This window comes from Monodon monoceros, unplaced genomic scaffold, assembly GCF_005190385.1.
Source record: "Monodon monoceros isolate NGI ecotype Baffin Bay Population unplaced genomic scaffold, NGI_Narwhal_1 Super_Scaffold_21, whole genome shotgun sequence".
NCBI classification, from domain to species: Eukaryota; Metazoa; Chordata; class Mammalia; order Artiodactyla; family Monodontidae; genus Monodon; species Monodon monoceros.
This window is the reverse complement of record NW_021703778.1, coordinates 140,058,411-140,080,493: the sequence shown is the minus strand read 5'-3', so window position 1 is coordinate 140,080,493 and position 22,083 is coordinate 140,058,411. Positions and strand designations below refer to the sequence as shown.

The 22,083-nt window shown below is 37.3% G+C and overlaps 1 protein-coding gene across 1 annotated transcript; it reads right to left on the bottom strand.

The window, feature by feature from the left end:
- Positions 1-315: 315 nt before the first annotated feature.
- Positions 316-21,733, bottom strand: EIF2S1 (eukaryotic translation initiation factor 2 subunit alpha). The gene is made up of 8 exons (XM_029238897.1): positions 21,602-21,733; positions 17,354-17,602; positions 12,328-12,407; positions 10,401-10,552; positions 6,256-6,362; positions 4,807-4,904; positions 3,927-4,070; positions 316-3,132 (listed from the first exon to the last, which is right to left on the bottom strand). The coding sequence occupies exons 1-8, from the start codon at positions 21,726-21,728 to the stop codon at positions 3,007-3,009; spliced, it is 1,083 nt and encodes a 360-aa protein (XP_029094730.1). The 5' UTR covers positions 21,729-21,733; the 3' UTR covers positions 316-3,006.
- Between the last annotated feature and the right edge of the window lie 350 nt (positions 21,734-22,083).

Here is a 22,083-nt window from a genome sequence, read left to right as displayed (position 1 = left end):
AAAAATAAGCTTTCGTAAGTATTATACGTTGCAGAAAAGAAATCACGGACTCAGATTAGTCACACATACAAAAAAAAGTAAAATTACAGTTTCTCTGTGGAAAAAAATGTCATTTAGATAGACAGAGCAGGAGTTTGTTGAAGGACAGGAACAGGAGCTCTCTAAAGGACACAGAAAGATGTCAATGGGAAAAGAATTAAATCAAGGCATGAAATTTTGGGTTTTAGAATGAAGATTAATGGAGACAAATAGGTACCAAGAAGCTTCACCAGTTAGGAGGTTAATCTGAAGTAGTGAAAAGTCTGCATCATACAGTATCTTTAAAAACATTTTTATTACTTTCAAGTTTAATACAGTAATCTGCCAAGTACAAGTGCTTCGGCTTCCTTTAATGAATAGATACGTAACTTACATTTAAGGGGAGTGGATACTTCCAAAGTGCTTAAGTAAAAATTCATTCTCTTCAATAGTTTGAACTGTCTCCTCTTAATCTTGTCTAGAATAACTGATCTGAGGTTTTACTTTATTCCTCACATTCTAAGAGACTGCCTTTTAAAGCACCATTTCCCATTTGGCATTTCACCAAGGTCTATGTCCTTGGAATTAGTTTCTTTATTGCTTCTTGTTATCAACAGGTGTTTACCTGAATTAAACTGCATTTGGTTTGATGGCTTCTTGACTCTAAATTAGCACAATTACACCCCACTCTGTATGGTATCAGTATCGTGTGTTGAAAAGTAGTTGACTATCACCTTGAGGCAAATCAGGGGTCAACTCTCGCCAAGAGTAACTAGCACTTGAATTTTTAAAAATCCGGAACCATTTACACCGTTCTCGATGTAAAAGCAGCGAGGTCAAGTACGGCAGCTGAGTAGTAACTGTACAGCTTCGCACGTCTCTGTAGGTTTCCACTAAGTGTCTGAGCATTATCCATGTAAGTAATGGCTTGTCTTGTTTTACTAGAAAACGTGAAAAATGGTTTGCGTTCATATTTTTCCAGGCCATTTAAGATTTTCAACTAATTATGCCTAATGGAGACTCAAACTATTTTCAGTTATGAGTCGATAACCACTTGACCTCAAAGGCAGCATGGGGAGTAGATGAAATTGTCAATTTTTAATGAAGAGTCTTTGTGGGGAGAGATCCATTTGGATAAACTGGTCAATTGTCTTTGTCAATCTGTTCAAGTTATTTGGAGCTGGGTGTGATCTTGTTCTCATATTTGAAAGTGATACTTTTAGGTCACCAGGGTAAGTTTAGTTAGTTCTCTCCTTCATGATCAGTGAGGTATTGATCTTTTTTCTCATAAGGGTCATAAATTTGCAAAATTGTTGCGTAACTGAGCAAAAGACCTGCATGGGATAAAATCACTCACCACTGATGCCACCGGTATTTCTCGACAGTTATGGCTTTTGAAGTATTAAAAAAAATTCAGTAAACAAAGTGAAAATTCAATTCCTCTGCTTACAGCAAACATTTAAGGAGCACCTGTTACAGTTTGATAACATTCTTGATGCTGTGAGCTTTATAGACTTTTTTTTGACTCCTCAGAAAGACTGAAGTGAAAATTATGTGCCAGATTCTCCTCTAAATATTCCCAGTATGCAAGCCAGCAATCATGGCTCCCTCGTGGAAACCGTTATATGAAATTAGACTTCTGGATTTAAAGAGCTAGTAGAGGCTGCTAAATTAAACAAAGGGACAAACCTTCAAAAATGGCTCAAATGGCCCACCAACACACTCTTCTATTTTCCATTCCCTTTAACACTGAGGTAAGTCTAGTCCTGGATTGACTAAGGTGGGTTAGGTTTAATCTTCTAAGAAGTATTTCTTGGGAATGATTAGTAAAATTAATTTATATAGTACCTCAAGTACCCTAAGAGATTAAATTTATGAAGCAGACCAAAGTTAACTTAAGACTTTCTACACCCTGGCTACTGTAGCTGTAACTGCAAACCATACGTTATCTATGAAATTTATTTACCTTTGTATATATTATTTATTTACCTTTAGAACAATCAGCTCTTAAAGAAAAAAATGATGGAAACACAGAAAAACCATTGTAATTGTGTTCAAACAGATCCCCACTCTATTATGAAGAGAACTGAAGCTTCTAGGTGGCACCTAGCAGATATTTTACTGGAAAAAAAAATCGAAAGTTGGGCAATGAGACTCAAATAACTTAATTTAAAAAGCAGCATCTTTTTCTTAAAAAACAGAAGAAACACCCCTAAAACCTTTACCACCCTGAATTACAAACTCAAGGCAAGCAGCTTAGTACGCCAACAAGGACCAGTGTGACAAATTCTCCCTCATCCCACATGTTGTCATCAGTCTCAAATAGGTAAAAGGCACACAACCAATGTAATTCTTTAGTTGCATTTTAAGGCTTTTTCCCCCTAGGAGTAAACTTTCACTAATTAAAATTATGTTCTCTAAACCCTCCCTTTGAAAGGATCTGCTATATTGATCCTTTAGGTCACCTGCCTTTATATTACTACATTTCAAATAAAATGAAGATAATAGAATTAGGGTCTTAGTAATCATAATGCTTTTAACTGGTGACAATAAGGAAGAAACCTATGGTTAAATATCCCAGAAATTTATTTAATGTTTGCTTGATACATTTTATATAGAAAGGTTAGGACTATTTGCTTTGGGTGCCCCTGGTAAATCTCATGGAGGCACTGAACTACAAAGGGGTGCCAATCTGGAGACATCAGAAATGGAAATCACACGCCCCATTTTATGACTGTTCTTAAAGATTTGTCTCTAGTGAAATCAGGCCACTCCCTTAAAAAATGCTCAAGGTGTCAGAGCTACTGTGTGAAAACAGCTGACATTTAGGAGGGCATTTCACGTTTTGGTCTGTTGGAACATTTAAATACTTCGAAATAAAAAATATTCAGCTTTGAAGTTTTCAATACTGGAAAACTTTCAAGTCTAGGGTTAACAGCCAGGAAGGCTGCTTTGTGTTCCTTAAACTGGACTCTGTTGCCCACAAAGTTAATCTTCGGCTTTGGCTTCCATTTCTTCCGCATCGTCATCTCCATCCACTTCGGCATTTTCTCTCTCAAGCCTCTCCAGCTGCCTTGCAAGTTCAGTCTCATCTGTATCTGTGACCACTTTGGGCTGTGGAAGCAGAGGCACAATTTCAAAGTGAAGTAGTCAAACAGTACACAAATTCAATTTCAATAGTATTACTGCCTGGTATTTTAACTCTTAAAAAACACTTTGCTAACAACTCTGCCCTATCTGTTCACTTTTGAGTGCTGAAATATCACCAATAAATTCCATGAGATAAATAATAAAAGAAATTTATGAGAGTAAGACAATACAGGAAAAGAAAACATAAATATTAAAACCTAATACATTTTCTGCAATTTCTAACAAGCTAGAACAGAAAATATATGAAAATAATTGCAGTGGCTGTATCTTTCAAATACACAAAAAGATGTCCTGTAAAAATGCATCTTCTGGCTTCAAAATAAATTACTTACTATTCTTTTCCACAGAAGAAACTGTTTTGAAAATTATATATGAAAATTAGTTTTTGTTCTTGTTGAGATGAGGAAAGTATGAGACTATTCTTGTTTTTAATTCTGAAATCAAATTTTAAGCATTCTACATTAAATTCTGGCAATAACCAATCACTTATTTTCATTGTCTATATTTTTTTCCTTTTGGGGGATCAGTGACCACAGTCCTGAATAACCATCCCATGAGAGTTCTTATTTACTTATAAACACCCTTTTAGGAACTCTCTGAGTCAATGATTATTTTATGCTTAGGGGAGTTGTAATCTTAAACGTATCTCATGTTTTAAAATGACTCCGATTAGATATTTTAGAATGCAAATCACTTAGATCCTTTAAATTTCTTAAGAACTTTAAGAACAAGGCAAAACACCCCAGTATTGACCTCACCTCCATTTGAACATTGAAGACGCCCCTCTTTTCCTCAATCTTTTCTTTTATAACAGCCATAGCTTGGTTGAGGACAGAGAGGCCTTCTGTTCTCTCCAGGGTGGTTGTAGTCATTACATACCGAGGAGGAGCTATTAGATTAATCTAAGGAAGACAAAATTCAATTATGAATGTACCTATACAACACACAACAATGAGGATGTTCGAGAATCGTTTTGCTTATCTGCTGCTTTAACAACAAATCACCCCAAAACTTACTCCCAATTCTGCAGCACAGCAATTTGGAGTAGTTTGTTAAAGTAGCCAAAGCTAACTGATACTATGATCTAATCCAGTAGTATAAACAGGCTACTGCAATACCAAATATGAAGGATTATGACTTCTGGGTCTTTGGTGGCTAAACTAACTATAGCTATCATTGGCACAATGGATAATTTGTCTCTAAAATTCCTGTTTGGTTCCAAACTAAACTGATAGAAGAAATTCTTCTATGAGATTCTGAATAACAACCATCCAGTTAATTTTACTGCTAATGAAAGATTCAAGGCAAACATCTTGAAAGCTCTGTGTGAATATGAGAGAATAAGTTGCTCTTTTCAAGATTCTATGAGCATTATGGGCACAGTGACTCTTTACTGTAAAGTAGGCTTAGCACAGCTGGCCCCTTGGCACTAAATACCAACAGGAATCTCCATCCACTGTGACAGTAGCAGTAGCTACAACAAAAAGCCTACACATAATTGTAAACATCTCCTAGAAATATCATATCAAGAACCACTTTTCATAACATTTGTTATGAGACATGATCATTAAAAAAATCTGGTTTGATTTGGTTTAGGTGATTTTGGTTTATCAGGGAGGGAAAAAACTGACTACTCACCTTGATGGGCATGGTTTCTGTAGAACAATTCAAACCTGCTCTCAGGGCTTCTTTTACAGCATCGATGCCTTCATAACCATAACAAGCCACTTCAATATCTAAAATTATAAAAATTCAAAAGCTTATACCAAAAAAATGCAAAAATTTTTTTTAGAGGTTTAAAAGAAATCAGAGACATGACAAATACACTAGTATTCAAATATGTATGAAAGCTTTCATCATCCTTTCAATTATCAATCAATCCCAGCCATTAATTTTCATAATTAAAAATATCTGAATATGCACTGAAATTGTATCTTCTCATTCACATCAAGCCCCTGAATGATGAAACTATAAAAAAAAAGAGAAATTTAACGAACACCTTGAATTCTGGCTATGTCTGGGTTAAAAGTCATGATTTCAACCCCTCTGTGCTTCAGTTCCTTATTTGTAAAATGGAGATAAGGAGGAGTGTGATGAAGACTGAATGAAATAATAACCACAAATTGTTTACAACAGTTTAAAAACTGCATACCCTCTGACCCAGCAATTCTACTTTTAAGAATCTGCCTTACCGAACGCTTGTATAAATGGGTTAAGTGTATGTGTATAAGGGTGTTAATTTGCAGTGTTTTTTGTAATACAGTTGACCCTTGAACAATACAGACTTGAACTGCATTGTCTGCTTACAAGTAGAATTTTTCAACAGTAAACACTACAACACTACACGAACCATGGTAGTTGAATCTTGGACTCAAAACCACATATACGGAGGGCTAAGTTATATGTGGATTTTAGACTGTACAGAGGATGGGCGACCCTAACTCCCCCACGTTGCTCAAGGGTCAACTGCTGTAAAAAGACTGGCACCATCTAAACACTCATCAAGAGGAAACTGGCTTATATCAAGGTTTATCATTCTATGGAATATTACTTAGCTATTCAAAATGAGAAAGATTCCCGTGTTCTACATGAAAGGGCAGCCATGATACACCAAGTGGAAAAAGCTAGTTGAAGAAAATTCTGCATAGTATCCATCCTTATAAAAACATAAAAATTTACATCTGAATATAAACAGCATACATTCCTATACACCATATGTGGATAGGAAAAATCTCTGCTGAAAGAGTATGTTGCAAACTAACATAACAGTGGTTAATCCAGAGGCCTGGGAGGATATTACTGGACTGCTGGAATTTTAAAGCATGCACTAAAACAAAATAATCGCCACCCCCCATGCCCCAGAAAGCGGGCTAACAAGGTTAGCTGAACTCATTTACTTGCGTCAATATATATGTATTTTATAATTCTGTAAAAGCAAAGATAATTTCTTTAACTTTTCTTGTTATGAAAAACATTTAGAAAAAGGTAGATGTTGATGTAGCAACATATTCTTTGGTGAGGCTCATTATGTAACCGCTTTTTTGGTACATGCAAAATATTTTAAACATCATTTAAAAAATCATTTACCTGCTCGAATTTTGACAGCCTGTGGAGTCAAACGCCTATTAATATTGTTAATGAGTACTTCCCGTTCATCTTCATTCAAATCTAAGCCATCCAAAATAGATGGGTCTCTGATAATTAAAAAAAAAACAACACACACATACACAAAACAAAATGTCAAGGTTACTTTACTGATAATTAGGACACCAAACATAATACCACAGAATAATGGTTAAGAGCACAGCCTTCAGTGTCAGAATTAGAGTTCAAATCCTAGCTTCACAATTTAATCACTATGTGTTTTTGGGCCTTTCTAGACCTCAATTTCCAAATATGTACAATTTGAATGAAAACAGTGTGTCTCACTGGATTGTAGTATTAAATGAGATAATGCAAGTAAAGCGTTTAGGCCTGTATGACAAACAGAAAACATCCAATTGATTATTATTAAAAGAAAAATTTTAGAGATCTGGCTAAAGCAAGCAATTTAAAATGTCACCTATACAGGCATACTTCGAAGATACTGCGGGTTCAGTTCCAGACTGCCATAATAAAGCATGTATAGCAATAAAGTGAGTCACACATCTGGTTTCTCAGTGCATACACAAGTTATGTTTACACTATACTGTAGTCTATTAAGTGTTCAATAGCATTATGTCTAAAAATATGTATATAACTTAATTTAAAAATACTTTATTGCTAAAAAATGGTAACCATCATCTGAGTGTTCAGAGAGATGTGATCTTTTTGCAATAGTAACATCAAAGATCACGGTAACAAAATAAGGAAAAATTTTGAAATATTGCAAGAACTACCAAAGTGTAACACAGAGACATGAAGTGAGCAAACGCTGTTGGAAAGCTGGTGCCAACAGACCTGCTTGATGAAGCGTTGCCACAAACCTTCAATTTGTAAAAAAAAAACACAGTATATGCGAAGTGCAATAAAATGAGTTATGCTTATACGTCTCACATCCCACTATAATTAAGCATTTCCATGTAATTAGCAGTCCCTGCTTCAAGGAGCTTAAAAAGAAAAAAAACATGGAAAAAATTTTTTAAAAAACAAACAGAAGTGCATCCCTGGGGGTGAGGAGAGGAAGATATTAGTGGGGTCAGGAAGGGCTTCATGGGTGAAGTGGCATTTCATCTGACCCTTGTAAGTGCCACAAACAGGGACCACAGTCTTAGTCACTGGCATGTTTGCTGAACGAATGAACAAATGGAAAAAATGAAATGACGACTAAAAGAATGGTAGGATTTTAACGAGCTAAGGTAGAACTTAAAGTTTTAAGAAAGTTATGATATAACTGAAAGACAAACCAACAGAAAATGAGGAAATGAGATAAACAGATGTTTCACAGAAGAAATACAAATGGTCAATAAACATATGAAATGCTGTTAACTTTACCAACATCCAGCAAAATGCAAATCAAAACAAGACACGATTGTACGTCAATCAGTTTGGCAAAAAAAATCTGAGATATATACCAAATGTTGATGAAGAGGGAATATAAATTGTAGAACCAATTTGGAGAGTACTTTGGCAAAACTAAGTAAATTTAAAGGTGCATATAATCAATCCTATGACCCAACAATTCTATTCCTAGGTATCTTAGCAATTCCCAAACATTGTACAGAGAGACATGTACATGGACATTCGTCATAGCAGTTTTGAAAAGTAGGGGGATAAAAGGGCGGAGGGGATTATGTAAAAATCTCTTTATAGAGGAACAAATAAAGCATATTCTCACAACGAAATACTATATAGAAATTAATATGCAGTAGGCATACATCTATCAATTTGGACAAATTCTGGTCAATAATAGCATTGAGTAAAAATGTAAAGTACAGAAAATCTTGTTACAATGATAAAATAAATTTTTTTTTGTTTAAACAAATTATTTAAACATAAAAAAGATTCTATACATACTTTTCATAACCTACCCACACATGTATATGTATATAAATGATAATGATACATACTAATTTCAGAATAGTGGTTACCACTGATAAGTGACCGGAATTCCGGCTTGGGAGGAATAAAATATCGTTTCCAACAATCTCAGAAATTATATTTAATTATTTAATTAAGAGAAAAAAAAATGAAGCACATGTGGCACAGAATTATCATGAGTTAAATCTGGACAGCTGCAACATGTCTGATGAAGCAAGAAAAGAATGTGAACGGTGATGAGTGAATGTTAATTCGTTAAGATGAATGTTAATTTGTTAAGAATGTAACCTGTTATTTGTTAAGAATGCAGAGTGGTAACGGAGACGGGGTGGAGGCAGAAGCTAGAGAGGTAAGCGGGGCTGACAATGACAGCAAACCAAGGTAAGACATGTACTGACTGAGGGATCCAGGACTGAAGTCAGGGAGGACAGAAATACAAAGCAGTGCTTGATGGTTAATAGCATAAGCTCTGTAGCATAACTACAATGCCTGTGTTTGAGGCTCTACCATTTGGTAGCTGTGTGAACTTGGACAATTTAATCTCGTCTCAATTTCCTCATCTATAAGATAGGAATAATAATGACACTTATACCATAGGTTGTCGTGAGAATTATATAAATGTTAGCTGTTATTATTCTCACCTTTCCCACAAGGTGATATTTAAAAAAAAAATAAGTCACATGAGGGGAGGGGGTAAACTAGAAGGTATTTGGAGCCTCTGAGGAGTAGGCCTGATGGAGGTTCTAACAGTTCTAAGCCCCACTTGGCCATTCTGAGGGCTGAGGAGACCAACAACCCTTGGCAGCACAAGGGCTGGGAAAGTAACAATGCAGTGGTGAGGCTGCTTGTGAGGTATTAACATCTAGGAAGGACTGGGAGGTGCAGAAGTAGAGCAGTAAGTGCAGAGAACTTAAGAAATCTGGCTGTTAAAAAGAGAGGACACAGTGCTTGTGACAGGAGAAAGTAGAGGGGAGGTTGAAAAGTTCGTTTTTAGTATAAATAGGAGAAATCTGAGCATATTTTTATGCTGATGGAGCAAAACCAATAAAGAAAAAGGCTGAAGACCCAAGAGAGGGAATAGTAGATGGAAAGACATCCCTTAGGAATAGCTGGGCACAGGTGGTAAGATTACTTTGAGAGCAGGAAGGATCCGAATTCCAGTATGACAGGAGCACAGGAGGTAGTGACAGGTGGGATGGAGATAAGTTGGCTGAGAAAGTGGAAGTAGAGGTGATCCTGTGCAATGGCCTCTACTTTCTTTTTTAGGTAGTGAGCGCACCAGGTGAGAGTGAGAGGAGAGGGACAGAGTGGGTATCTGAGGAAGAGTGTGGAGAAGTTCTAAAATAGCCAATCTAAGAATGAGAGGAAGAAGTGACCAGGAGTAAAGAGAATGTGGGGCAGCAGTTAAGGCCCAGCTGAGGTTGGAGACCATGAATATGCAGTGGCACCAACCTGCAAGACTGTGGTTTTTCCTAGCAGCACCCAGCAGTCTACAAGTGCAGAGAAGGCAGGAACATCGCTCCAAGGCTGGATGTAACAGAAGGAAAAACAGGGCAAAACTCATGACACTGGCAAGAAAGTTGTTGAAATGATGGACCATGGTGTGTCTATGCTGAATAAGAAAGAGAAGGCAGGAAAGGGTGAAAAAGGGAGAAAAAAAAAAGGTTTGGAATCAGAGCCTGATAATAATAAGAATTAAAACGACACAGAGTAGGACTAACTGTGGGAGCTGGAAGGACAGGAGGCTGTGGTGAAAGAACAGAATGTGTGAATTAAAGGTTTCGGAGACAGAGCAAATCCTGGTGACAGTAAGACCCAGGGTAAGGCTATATGGAAGACTAGCTAATGTGGCATGGGCTGAAGGTCTAAGGAACTGAGGTAAAGAAAACAAGTTTTAAACAAAACATCTATGTTGGCCCTGAAGTCACCTAGGACAATAACAAAACTAGGAGAGGAGAGTATGTAAGACAGTAGTGTGAGATGAAACCATATGGTTTACAAAACTACATAACTATGGTATACCAAATCATATAGGCTCGGCTTTATAGGACTGGCCCATATCATGGGCCTATTATACTAAAATATTTTAATCTAAATTTGGCAAGGACTTAATACATGAATGTTGTGCTATTAAATGTCAGGCTCTCAACTTGTGTGCTAGACCCAGCAGCTGTAGTATCAATGGAGAAGCAGAGCTAAGAAGGTGTTCTTACGAGACTGCGTGCTTAAATGCATCATAGGCACCGTATCCGGGTCTCTTGTACTTGTCATCAAAGACCCAAGCGGTCCTCTGGAACAGGCTTTCCAGCTGCTCGTCCTTGGTATATTCTAAGACCTCAGCAACATGACGAAGAATGCTGTAAACCTAGAAACAAAATGAAGAGCTCAACAATTCAAAGGTAAGAGATCTATATTAAAAAAAAAAAAGGTATTTTTACATTTTAGTAGATAGCATATAAAAACAAACGTTTGGTTAATTTGACTACACTAATTCCTTAACAACAAAAGATCGCCACACACAAATTCTTTCTCCATAGAGAAATATTCGCTTTTCCATAATAACCAACTCAAGTGGGTATAACAAGTACAAGTAGTATAGCATTTACAACCTAAGACCCAGATCAAGTCAATTCTGGGACAAACAAACCTCTCTGAATATATTTCCTCAACTGGAAAGGGAGATACTAGTATCTTTCCTTTTTACTGTAGTGAGGTCTTACGGATCAAAATGTAAGATAGTATTATTACTACTCCATGAGAGCATGGAACCTGGATGGAGATTTTATTATTTCTTTTGCTCTGTTATCATTTAACAGTTATCCTTCAATCCTACCCACCTGCTGCCAAACTCTTTTCCTAATCTCCTAAACATAAAAGGGCTTAAAGAAGAGAAAGAGTATAAAAAGGCCTTCATGTTAATTACACACAAAATCTGAGTGAGGAAAAGTACTAACATTGGCTATTTCATTCTATCGTCTTATTATCCTAATAAGATCTATTATGCTCATTTTACAATATCCTAGGGGAACAAAACAAAAAGGAAGTTTCCTAGAGCAGTGCTTCTCAGATCTGGACTTGGTGGGACTTGAAAGATTTGGGTAATGGTCTGATGGCTTTTAGATTTGTACTCTCTTTTACTGGGGCTAAGCAAGATTTTAAAAATCTTTTCTTCATGTAAACACTTTTCTTGGCATTTTATCTTGAGGACACATGGCAGAGGAACAAAAGACACAAGAGAAGGGTAGAGAAAACAGAACCAGTGGAAACTGCCAATAAGCACTGAGGATCTAGGGAATAAAGGAAAATCTAAATAGGACCAGAGAACAGAAAAATACAGAAAGATGAGAATGAAGAAATGACTGTCCTTGCTTTATTAGTGCTTACTGAGGAAATTACAGCAAAACTAATAAGAAAAGGAAAAAAACCAAGGTGGGTGAGGGGTGGGGTGGAGAACCACACTAAGTAACAGGCCCTGCCTTGCTTTCCTGGATTCAAAGACATTTTACAAACCTTTGCTCATTCTTTTTTTTTTTTTTTTTTTTTTTGTGGTACGCGGGCCTCTCACTGTTGTGGCCTCTCCCGTTGCGGAGCACAGGCTCTAGACACGCAGGCTCAGCGGCCATGGCTCGTGGGCCTAGCTGCTCCGCGGCATGTGGGATCTTCCCGGACTGGGGCACGAACCCGTGTCCCCTGCATCAGCAGGCAGACTCTCAACCACTGCGCCACCAGGGAAGCTTGACCTTTGCTCATTCTTAACAAACAACAGCTGGTTGTCTCTGTGATCCTTATCCCAGAACAGAGCTGAAAATCAAAAACTACATGCTGCGACAAGCCCAATCAGCTGAAATCACCCATAGTTAATTTAACCTAAAATACCTTAAAAACACTAATGGTCCAGTACTGATTTGAGAATATTACACATCAAGCAATGCTTTAAGGTAGTAACATCATGAGACAAGAACACTGAAGTCATACTCTTTTGAAATAAAGTCTTCAAATTGTTTTTCTATGTAACACAGAATGAGAAATGGTAATACTGTTACAGAAAATGTAGGTTTTGTTTCTGCCAGGAACACACCATGCAGATTATTTATTAAACACATCAAATAGTGGACTAATTTGATTAAAAAATCAACTTACAGTTTTGGATTTGGTAAATTTATCTTCACATTTGATTGCTTCCTCTGGAGAAACTCTTCTTTTTGACAAATCAATATATCCTATATGAGAAAAATTTGAAAAAATTATCTCTGTCTAAGTGCCAAAGAATCACTGTGACAATTTTCACCACCAGATTGTTGGGTTGGCATACCTACACTTATTCCCCACTAAAATCGTATCAACAAAATACTGCATAAAAAGTACAAGGTAAGAGATTTTTGTTTTCAGAAATGAATTTTTATCATCATGTAACTGCATATTCTATTACCTTAGTGGAGGGGATAATTTTCAATTATCCAAATGAGAGATAAAGCCAAAAGACACTGTATTTGTCTATTTGGCATCCATTCATCACAGGGTCAACTGCATTAACTATATTTTCTGTATTCTTGATGCTCTGACATTTGTGGCCTGGCTGACTGGGGAAGAGACTTCCCTGCCTGGCACTAGACAATTCTTAGAGTTGGCAAAGGCCTCAGTGGGAGCAGCCTTTTACATGCAAATCAACCAATCTAGAGCCCATACCCCCAATCATCTCATCAAAGTTCCACACAGCAGGCCAATATTATCCCATGCCCTAAACCAGCATAGAGCCAGGTACCAAACAACTAGGGACAGCCCCAATGCACCAAGCCCTGCCCAAACTATTCAAATGAGCCAACCCTAAACTGTTTACGCCGACCTGCCTTGCCTTTGTCATGGAAACCTCAATAAAAGCTCTGGCCTAGGCTTTCCCCTTGCTCCTTCTATCTCCTGATCAAAACCGGTGCTTCCTCATGTGGCTTTGCATGGCATGCTGGGTTCCCATCTCTTGGGAAACTTTAATAATAAAAATGTTCTTTCAATGGCATTGGCCTCTCCATGTCACCAGTCACCTCCATAAATAAAAGTCCCATGGGTACACAATGAGACAAGTAGTTAAATGTATTTTAAAGAATTATGAGGGAGCTCCCCAATGCTCACTGCAGCACTATTTACAATAGCCAGGATATGGAAGCAACCTAAATGTCCATCAACAGAGGAACAGATTAAGAAGATGTGGTACATACATACAATGGAATATTACTCAGCCATAAAAAAGAACAAAATAACGCCATTTGCAGCAATGTGAATGGATGGAGAGATTGTCATACTGAGTGATGTAAGTCAGACAGAGAAAGACAAATATCGTAACATCACTTATATGTAGAATCTAAAAAAAGGGTACAAACTAACTTATCTACAAAACAGAAACAGAGTTACGGATGTAGAAACAAACTTATGTTTACCAGGGGATGGTGGGGGGAGGGATAAATTGGAAGATTGGGATTGACATATACACACTACTATATATATAAAATGGATCACTAATAAGGACCTACTGTATAGCACAGGGAACTCTACTCAATACTCTGTAATGGCCTACATGGGAAAAGAATCTAAAAAAAGAGTGGATATATGTATATAACTGATTCACTTTGCTGTACACTGGAAACTAACATGACATTGTAAATCAACTACACCCCCATTAAAAAAAAAATAAAGAGGGAGAAAATGGTTTTTTACGTTTACCCACATATTTTCCATTTCAGCCATCACAGTTCTTCAGCCTGAACAACTTCCTTTACCATCTCTTATAATGTAGGTCTTACCTGGTAATAAATCCCCCTAGTTTCTATTTACCTGAAAATGTTTTCATTTGATTTTTGTTGTTGAATATTTTCTTCAAATACAGAATTCTGGTTTGACAGTGTTCTTTCAGTGTTTTACAGATATCATTCAATGCTCTGACCTTCATTATTTCCAATAAGAATGCCACAGTAATTTGTATTACTGTTCCCCTACAAATAACATCATTTTCCTCTGGCTACATTGAAGATTTTCTCTGTTTTTCAATAGTTTGGTATGCCTAAATGTGGTCTTAGTATTTATCCTGCTTCAGGTTTGCTGAGCTTCTCTAATATATAAACATTTTTCTTCCCCAGCAAATATGGGAAACTTTTGGCCATGGTTTCTTCAAATATATTTTCTGTTCTTTCTTTTTCTCCCCTTCTTTTGGAATAGAGCTTTTGATAGTTGACAGGTTTTTTTTTTTCTCAGTTCTTCAGATTGGTTCTTTTTAAATGAACTACCTTCAAATTTCAAGAAGCCTTCTGTCATCTTTTATCTGCTGTTAGCCCATCCAGTGAATTTTTTAGATATTATATTTTTCATTTTAGTTCTTTATGAGAGTTTCTAATTTCTCTACTGAGATTTCATTTTGTTCATTCACTATTAAGCATATTTTCCTAATATCTTTGAGTAGTTATAACATTTACTTTAAAATGCTTATCTGCTAATTCCAACATTAGGGTGATCTCTAGGTCAGTCTCCATTGATTACCTTTTTTGTATGGGTCATATTTTCCTGTTTCTTCAACTATTTAGCAATTTGAGTTGTATCCTTGACATTAGGAAATATACGTGGCACATTGTGAATTCCTTTAGGTTCCTCTTAGGGACACTGAATTTTTTCTTTTTTTTTTTTTTCTGGCTAATCCGCACGGCTTGCATTTCCCAACCAGGGATTGAACCCACGCCCTCAGCAGTGAAAGTGAGGCATCCCAACCACTGGGCTGCCAGGGAATTCCCAAGGATACTGAATTTTTGTTTTAGCAGTTAGCTTGTTTGAATTCAAAACTATAAGCTCTGTCTCCCCAGATGGAAAGCAAACAAAATTTGTTTAGATTTTTACCCTATTGGGCTGCAGTCTACCCTGTGTATTACTAGTTTCACGGGCTGGCCAGAGATTTCAGCATAATTTATATATAAACTTGGGGGCTCTCCCTCTGTGTCTCTCCTTTCTCTAATCCCTATCACTACTTTCCAACTGTTGTGGTTGTCCAGAACTCTCATCTCTGGCTCTCAAGCCATTAAGACTGTATGTTTTCCCCTAGAATTGTCAATGCCCTGCTTGGAAGTTGTCTGTAACATGCACTCAGTCAAAAAACTGTAAAATTTATCCAGTGCAGTTCCTTTCTTCCAAGTGTCAACCTGCCTTCAGTTTCAGCCTGCTTTTGGTTGCTCTCACTCTCCTTGAGTAATTTTTATCACCCATTCAGATACTTGTTTAGGGTTTATAGCAGTTATGATGAATGGTTTATCCAATAGGACTTAATCTTCTAGTAACAGAAAGGATCCCTTCTGTAGATCTTCTGCACTTTGCTTTTTTTCTTATCTTACCCTGGAGATCTTTTCATATCAGAATATTCAGATCCCATTCTGTATAAAATTGCCTTGATTGGTTGTGTCATGATTTATATAACCACAATTTAGATTGTTGTTTCTTGTTTTTAATTAACACTATGAAAACAATGCTATTATGAAAATAAATTTTTACATGTAAATACTGTACTTATACAAGTTTACCCTTTCACTTTTTCTGACGGCAGTTGAAAATGTATTTGATTCCTTTTTGTGTATATATTTCATATAATAGGAAAGCAATATAAGATAAGACACCATTCAAAGTCCTACTGGAGCAACAACGAAACACAAGTTTAAGGAATAATCTCAGTCTTCAAGCAGTTTAATAAATGGAAGCTGGGGAGGGTGCCACAAGTCAGTCATATCAAAGCATTTAGAATAATCAATGTACTAAGTGGTAGCACCACCTAAGGGGTAATATAAGCTGCCTCGAAAGTTTATTGTCTAAGATTATAATCAGAAAAGAAGTCAGTTATGTATAAAATTATTCATTTGCAGAAGTATCAATTAACTAGGTGGCTGAGGAGATTCAGAAAGCCAAGCTCAGTCAGGGTGACTGATTGGTCTTTTAAGCATGACAGTAACCACTTGCCTGAAACTAAAATCTAACAAACTATAGTAAGATGACTAAAACAAATTATCTTAACTATATTAAGCCAGTTGAAGACAAAACCTACTCAATGGTATTATACAATATATTTAGAAAAATTGTGTTCACTAAGGTGAAGATTTACATGGGGTCCAAAGAAGGGATACCCAAAGAGTAAATAAATGAATACCTATTCATCTCTGCCGGAAAGATCCCATAGGATCTGGGGGTCACAAACATTCTGATTATCAGAGACATACAATATTGGGTTTTGGGTGTGTGTCTGCAGTATATTGCTTTTTTAAAGACATAAAAAATATTCCTAAAATCCACTTACCTTTGCCCAATTTCCATCACTTATTCAATAACCTGATTACTAATCTAACTCTAAATCAATAAAAAGGCACCTGACAAATATGAATGAACTAGCACTCTGGTTTGCTTATTTGTCTCTCTGAGTTTGGTGAGTTTGGCAATGAGTCAATTATCAAGATCCTGATAACCTCTGGGAATAAAATTCAGGTTACTTGGCTCACAAAAACTAGTCCTGGGATGTACTAATTAAACCACTACTGGGCTTCCCTGGTGGCGTGGTGGTTAAGAATCTGCCTGCCAATGCAGGGGACACAGGTTCAAGCCATGGTCCGGGAAGATCCCACATGCTGCGGAGCAACTAAGCCCATGCACCACAACTGAGCCTGCGCTCTAGAGCCCACGAGCCACAACTACTGAAGCCCGCATGCCTAGAGCCCATGCTCTGCAACAAGAAAAGCCACCGCAATGAGAAGCCCATGCACTGCAACGAAGAGTAGCCCCCGCTCGCCGCAACTAGAGAAAGCCCGTGCACAGCAACAAAGACCCAACTTAGCCGAAATAAATAAATAAATAAAATTAAAAAAAAAAAAACCCACTACTAACTTAAAAGGTCTTGTTTAGATGGTTAACTAGCACCCTTCTCTAACAACTCTGTATGTAAAAGAGTTTAAAGACAAAAGGAGGTGTTTTTTTCTTTTTTTTTACTTCAGTAGGCAATTTACAAAAAATATATTTTAAAATAAATCATTTTAAATAAAAATTTCCAGATATAAATTATTTAATATATGAATACTTATATATTAAATATAAACTTATATTTAATAAGTAAATATAAATTTTTAAAATATAAATTATTTTAAATCTTTTTCTCATTTACCTTTTTCTTTGTCCACTCTGATAACAACCACACATTCATTCCTGCCAATTCGGATGAGTTTGTTTATAGAACGGATACGCCTTCTGGACAACTCACTCAGAAGAATCATGCCTTCGATGTTGTTGTATTCCAGCAAGCTGACATAAGCTCCCATTTCAGCAATGGACCTTACATTCACCATCACTACGTCATCCACCTCAGGAAATTTGTGCTGATAAAATCTACAACTTAGACCCGGCATTCTGCAATCTGAACAAAACAATCAAGTAAGTGTTCAGTTAAGGTCAAAATTTTAAAATGTCAATTTTCCACATCTTGCCACTGGAAGAAGTTATCGGTTTTCTCCCCTCTTTAAACTTCTTAAAGACATAAAGAAAACAGAGGTACCAGAAAACAGAGGAATGTTCTGGAACCAAGCTTTAATTTTTATTTTGCTCCACATTTTTGTAAGGCTTGCGTGATTCTCTACCATCAGTTTCAGAGGAATCATAAAAAATAATGACCATTTACAAAGTCCTGACACTGAACGATTAAAGGTATACCTTAAGAGTAAAATATTATTTTAATACTTTAAGAAATAACAAATGATAGGAAGCATCACTACTATTATAAACCTGTCAGAAAAACTAAAGCTACTCTTCCTCCAAGTCAGCTAAGACTGGATATGTTACCGCCTGCTATATGAAGGGAAGACTCTTCCAACAAATTAAATCCTAACCCTAACCATATATCAAATGATATACTCCATTATTTATTATAGCCAAAATTACAGTATCACATGTCAAGACAAAAACAAAAAATTTATTAATCACAAAACACACTAATCTGAATTTTTTTCCTCTTAAAACAAACTTGAATTTAATTCACAACTACCAAAATTTTTAGCTTCCACTTTTCCCATTACTCCCAAATATTCTTCTCTTTTGTTGAATAGTTATACCCAAGCTCGAGAACAGCTTTATAGGTTCCCACTACTATAAAGTTCAAGTTTCTCTTAACCTCCACACATTAAATATATTTAAAATTACTCCCTTTGATCCACCCAACCTATTTTCAACACCACTCCTATTATGACCCACAGGCCTAAAATCATACCATATGTAGAAACACATTTTTAAAAGGAAGCTCCCAAATTAATCATAGTTGATAATTTTCATGTTTTTCTGCTAACCTTAACTAATTTACTATTGTCAAAGCTCAGAAGACAGGCAATAATAAGACCTAAGGTCCTATGAAAAATTTGTGAAACTTCACCTATTTTTTTTTTCTTATTAATTGGGAAATAAGACTGTCATTACTTATCTTAAAGACAGAACACCTACATCCAGCTCATAGAACACCAGAGTTCTGCTTCAGAGCAGTTTGAGAACTTGCTACCTGTACCCACATGTTTCTTCCTAGTGGCTTACCCACTGATTTATACATTTTTCCACTACCTACAGGGTCCTATTTATCTGGCCACTGCCCATCTCCCTGAGGTATCACTTTCCTCCTAGTCTTCCCCATTTTATAGATGAAAAACATGAAGCATGGGTTAAGCATCTTGTTTTGTCATATACTGCTAACAAGTGACAGTCAAAATCTGAACCTATGAAGTTTGAATCCATAGTTTGTGTCTTATACAACAGGCTATATTTTCTCTCAATATCACTGATAAATACATGACAATCAGTAAAACATCTTAAACAAAAAGCACTATCAATGTACATATTCAGTGCTGGAACATAAACTATAAATTAGTGCAAACTTCTAGTATTAACCTATCCCGTATAACAAAAAATAAAGCTGCATATTAATAACAGTGGCAGAGATATATTTCTCTTTGAAGCCTGACAAAACAGGGATTTAGCAAATAAAGGGAAGCAGACATTCAATTACCCACCAAGAAACAGCTGAGCTGGTTGTTTCATTTCTAAACAGGGCTTTTTTTTTTCTTGGACAACTGTTGTCAATTATCTGCATGTAAGGTACTAAAATTTGAGAGCTGAAAAAGTTTCAAACTGGATATAAAAATAAACGTTATGGAAATGTATGAAACAGTTTTAAGAGATTTAACAGGTGCTAACCACTTTTACTCACCAAGTTTCTTCAAATAGTAAAGCCAATAATTTTGGAGAAGCAAGACTTAATTCAATTGTAAAAGAACATAGGCAATCGTGTAAAAGAATCCTGAAGGGAGATATGGATGCTAATGCTTCAGGAGGTACAAGTCTCTTTGCAATAGACAGTGTAAATAAAGGAATACTGCTAATGGTATGTCATTCCCAGTAAAAGACAAGTAATGGAGTATAAAAAAAATCTACTTTGCAAAAGAACCTGCATAATGGTTAACAGATTTTGAACCTATCTCCTTATTTATGGAAATATTATGCTAATAACAGTAACTTTGAAAAAAATCAGTCAGGAAAATAGGAGTCACACATCAAGTATCTATCAGCCCTTTTACATAATTTTTAAAGCACTTCGACTTATTTTATTTCACCCTCAATAGGGTCTTCAAGTCAGGCAAGTAGCATAGCCTGACTTTGGGAATAGCTCTAGACATGGGTTCCAGACTTCGCTCTCCTACTTACTAGCTGTGGCTGCTTGGGAAATGCATTCCCATTAACTGTAGTTTCTAGTGTGTGCCATGTACTTCACCGGTTTGTGGCGGGTATCAAATGAAATAATATACATGTGATAAAATTTGGAAAGTGTAATGTGCTATACAAATATAAGCTATTAAAAGGCAAAGGAGGTATCATTTCCATTTTGTAACTTAATTCATTAAACAATTATTTTATTATTAAAATAAAGTATTAAATGTCTTCCTCAAAGACAAATGCTTACTAAGTACAACAGGAGCTAAATCCAGGTCATCTGACATTGGCTCCAGAGTTTAACCCACAAAGCCTCAAAATGTCAGAGTACTACAATACTGTGTGTGTTCTCCAGTAAAGAACACCCATCTTTCAAAATACATGAACTGAATTCCAAGATAATTTCAAATACCCTGCAATGTCAGTAATTTTGCCTGGTCAAACAGTAGGCAGGACTTCTGAAACCACTGCATGCTCAAGTCGCCATAATGGATACAGAAGTCCACATTCTTTTCCAAAGTAAAGTATAATGTGATAGAGGCAACTCCCGTGATCATTCTGATTCGGGCCTGACACTTAGTTATGTTCTGAATGCTCGTTCTGACTACATAAGTGCTACACAAACAAAGCTTTTAAACTAGTTCACTGTCGTTGAAATAGGAAGCACCCATCTCTAAAAACATTACTGTGCATCTTTTTGAGATGTTTTGAGAATCGCTGTCATTTGGCATACAATGAACTGAGAAGAGGCAGTAAAGCTCTATGTAAATAATTCCAAACTGTTGAAAGACACAGAGTTACAAGGTTTTTTCCCCGTGGATAACAGCTTAAATCGGTAGAAAAAACAAGACTTCTTTGCTACACCTTTTCCCCAAGAAACAATGTTTCTTGTTAATGAACGTTAAAGTAGCCTAAGTTTGGGGCGCTGACAAAAAGGACCTAAAATTCCCGTATCTTATGTGTTTTAGTTCTGCTTAACCGTAAGATCACAGCGCGTATTTCTACAAGTCTATTCTCATCGGTGCTGAAACACGGCAAACCGATACGAAGAGTAATAAACTCTTCAGTAGGATCTTTTAGTGCCATCTTAAGGAGCGACTCTCTCTCCAGAAACGCACCACGCCAGCAACACAGGGCGAAAGCAGCTTCGATTTTTTTAATATCACTTATCAGATGAACAAACTTGGATCTTTTTTTTAACCCAACTCTTGTCAATATTGTGGCCCAATCAATGGGTTCCTTGAAGTGCCAGGTCTGGTTACAATTGAGAGTATTTGCTGGGGCGGAAGAAAAAAAAAAACGAAAAAAGGATGGAACTCTCAGGCCCGGAGAGGGCAAAGTGTTCCGCGTCCCGGGGCGGGGGCGTCACGGCATTCTCCCAAGGCCGCCCCACCTCACGGCGTCCCCACTTGAAGCACACTTAAAGAGCTGTTCAGTCACTCGGCCCGCCTCCCTTCACGAGAGACCTCCGTTCGCACCATGACACCTCTGCTACACGGGGAGACCGACACGGAGCCGGCGGGCGGTGGCAGCTGTGTGCAGACACTTCCCGCGCAGGGACGGGAGAAGGAGGGGGTGTTAGCCCGGGGCCTACCCTCTATCGACCACCCATGTCACTGGACACAACCAAAGTGAATTCCTGGAGAAACCGATCGGGGCGCCTAGTCACCTGAGGTATGTGTGTGAATCCCGCACTGGTGTCCGGCGCCACGCTCTTCAATCGGAGAGACCAGACTTGATCCACCCGTAGCAGCCGCCGACTCTAAGCGTGCGCTTCGCTCGACCCCACCGCGCATGCGCAACCACCAGCACGCAAGCGCCAACAGGATGGAGGCCCCTCTTCGTCACTGACCATAGAGTCCAGGTCCTCCGAGAACAAAGAAGAATGTGGACCTTAGGAGGACCTGAAAAGTACGTTTTCTCGCTGTCTTTAGCTTTCGCTAAGTAACCTTCAAGGCGCAGGTAAGAGGGAGGACTCTGATTCCTTGTCCCTGAAAAATAAATCCTCTCTGAAAGCTTTAGTCAACCATGAGGTGGCGCTGTGACCAAAGATGAAAAGTAGAGGAAGAGACGGAGTGTACTCTTCCCTGTTCTTTCGCCTCGCCCTGCGCAGCCGCCAGGGAGCTGGAGACTAGGGGGGGCGGGGGTGGG

Coding starts and splice junctions, on each gene's coding strand:
- EIF2S1 (XM_029238897.1), bottom strand. CDS start 21,728: ATGCGCGGTGGGGTCGAGCGAAGCGCACGCTTAGAGTCGGCGGCTGCT. Junction 4,905..6,255: donor GGCTGTCAAAATTCGAGCAG/GTAAATGATTTT, acceptor TTATAATTTTAG/ATATTGAAGTGGCTTGTTAT. Junction 4,071..4,806: donor CAGAAACCATGCCCATCAAG/GTGAGTAGTCAG, acceptor TGTCTTCCTTAG/ATTAATCTAATAGCTCCTCC.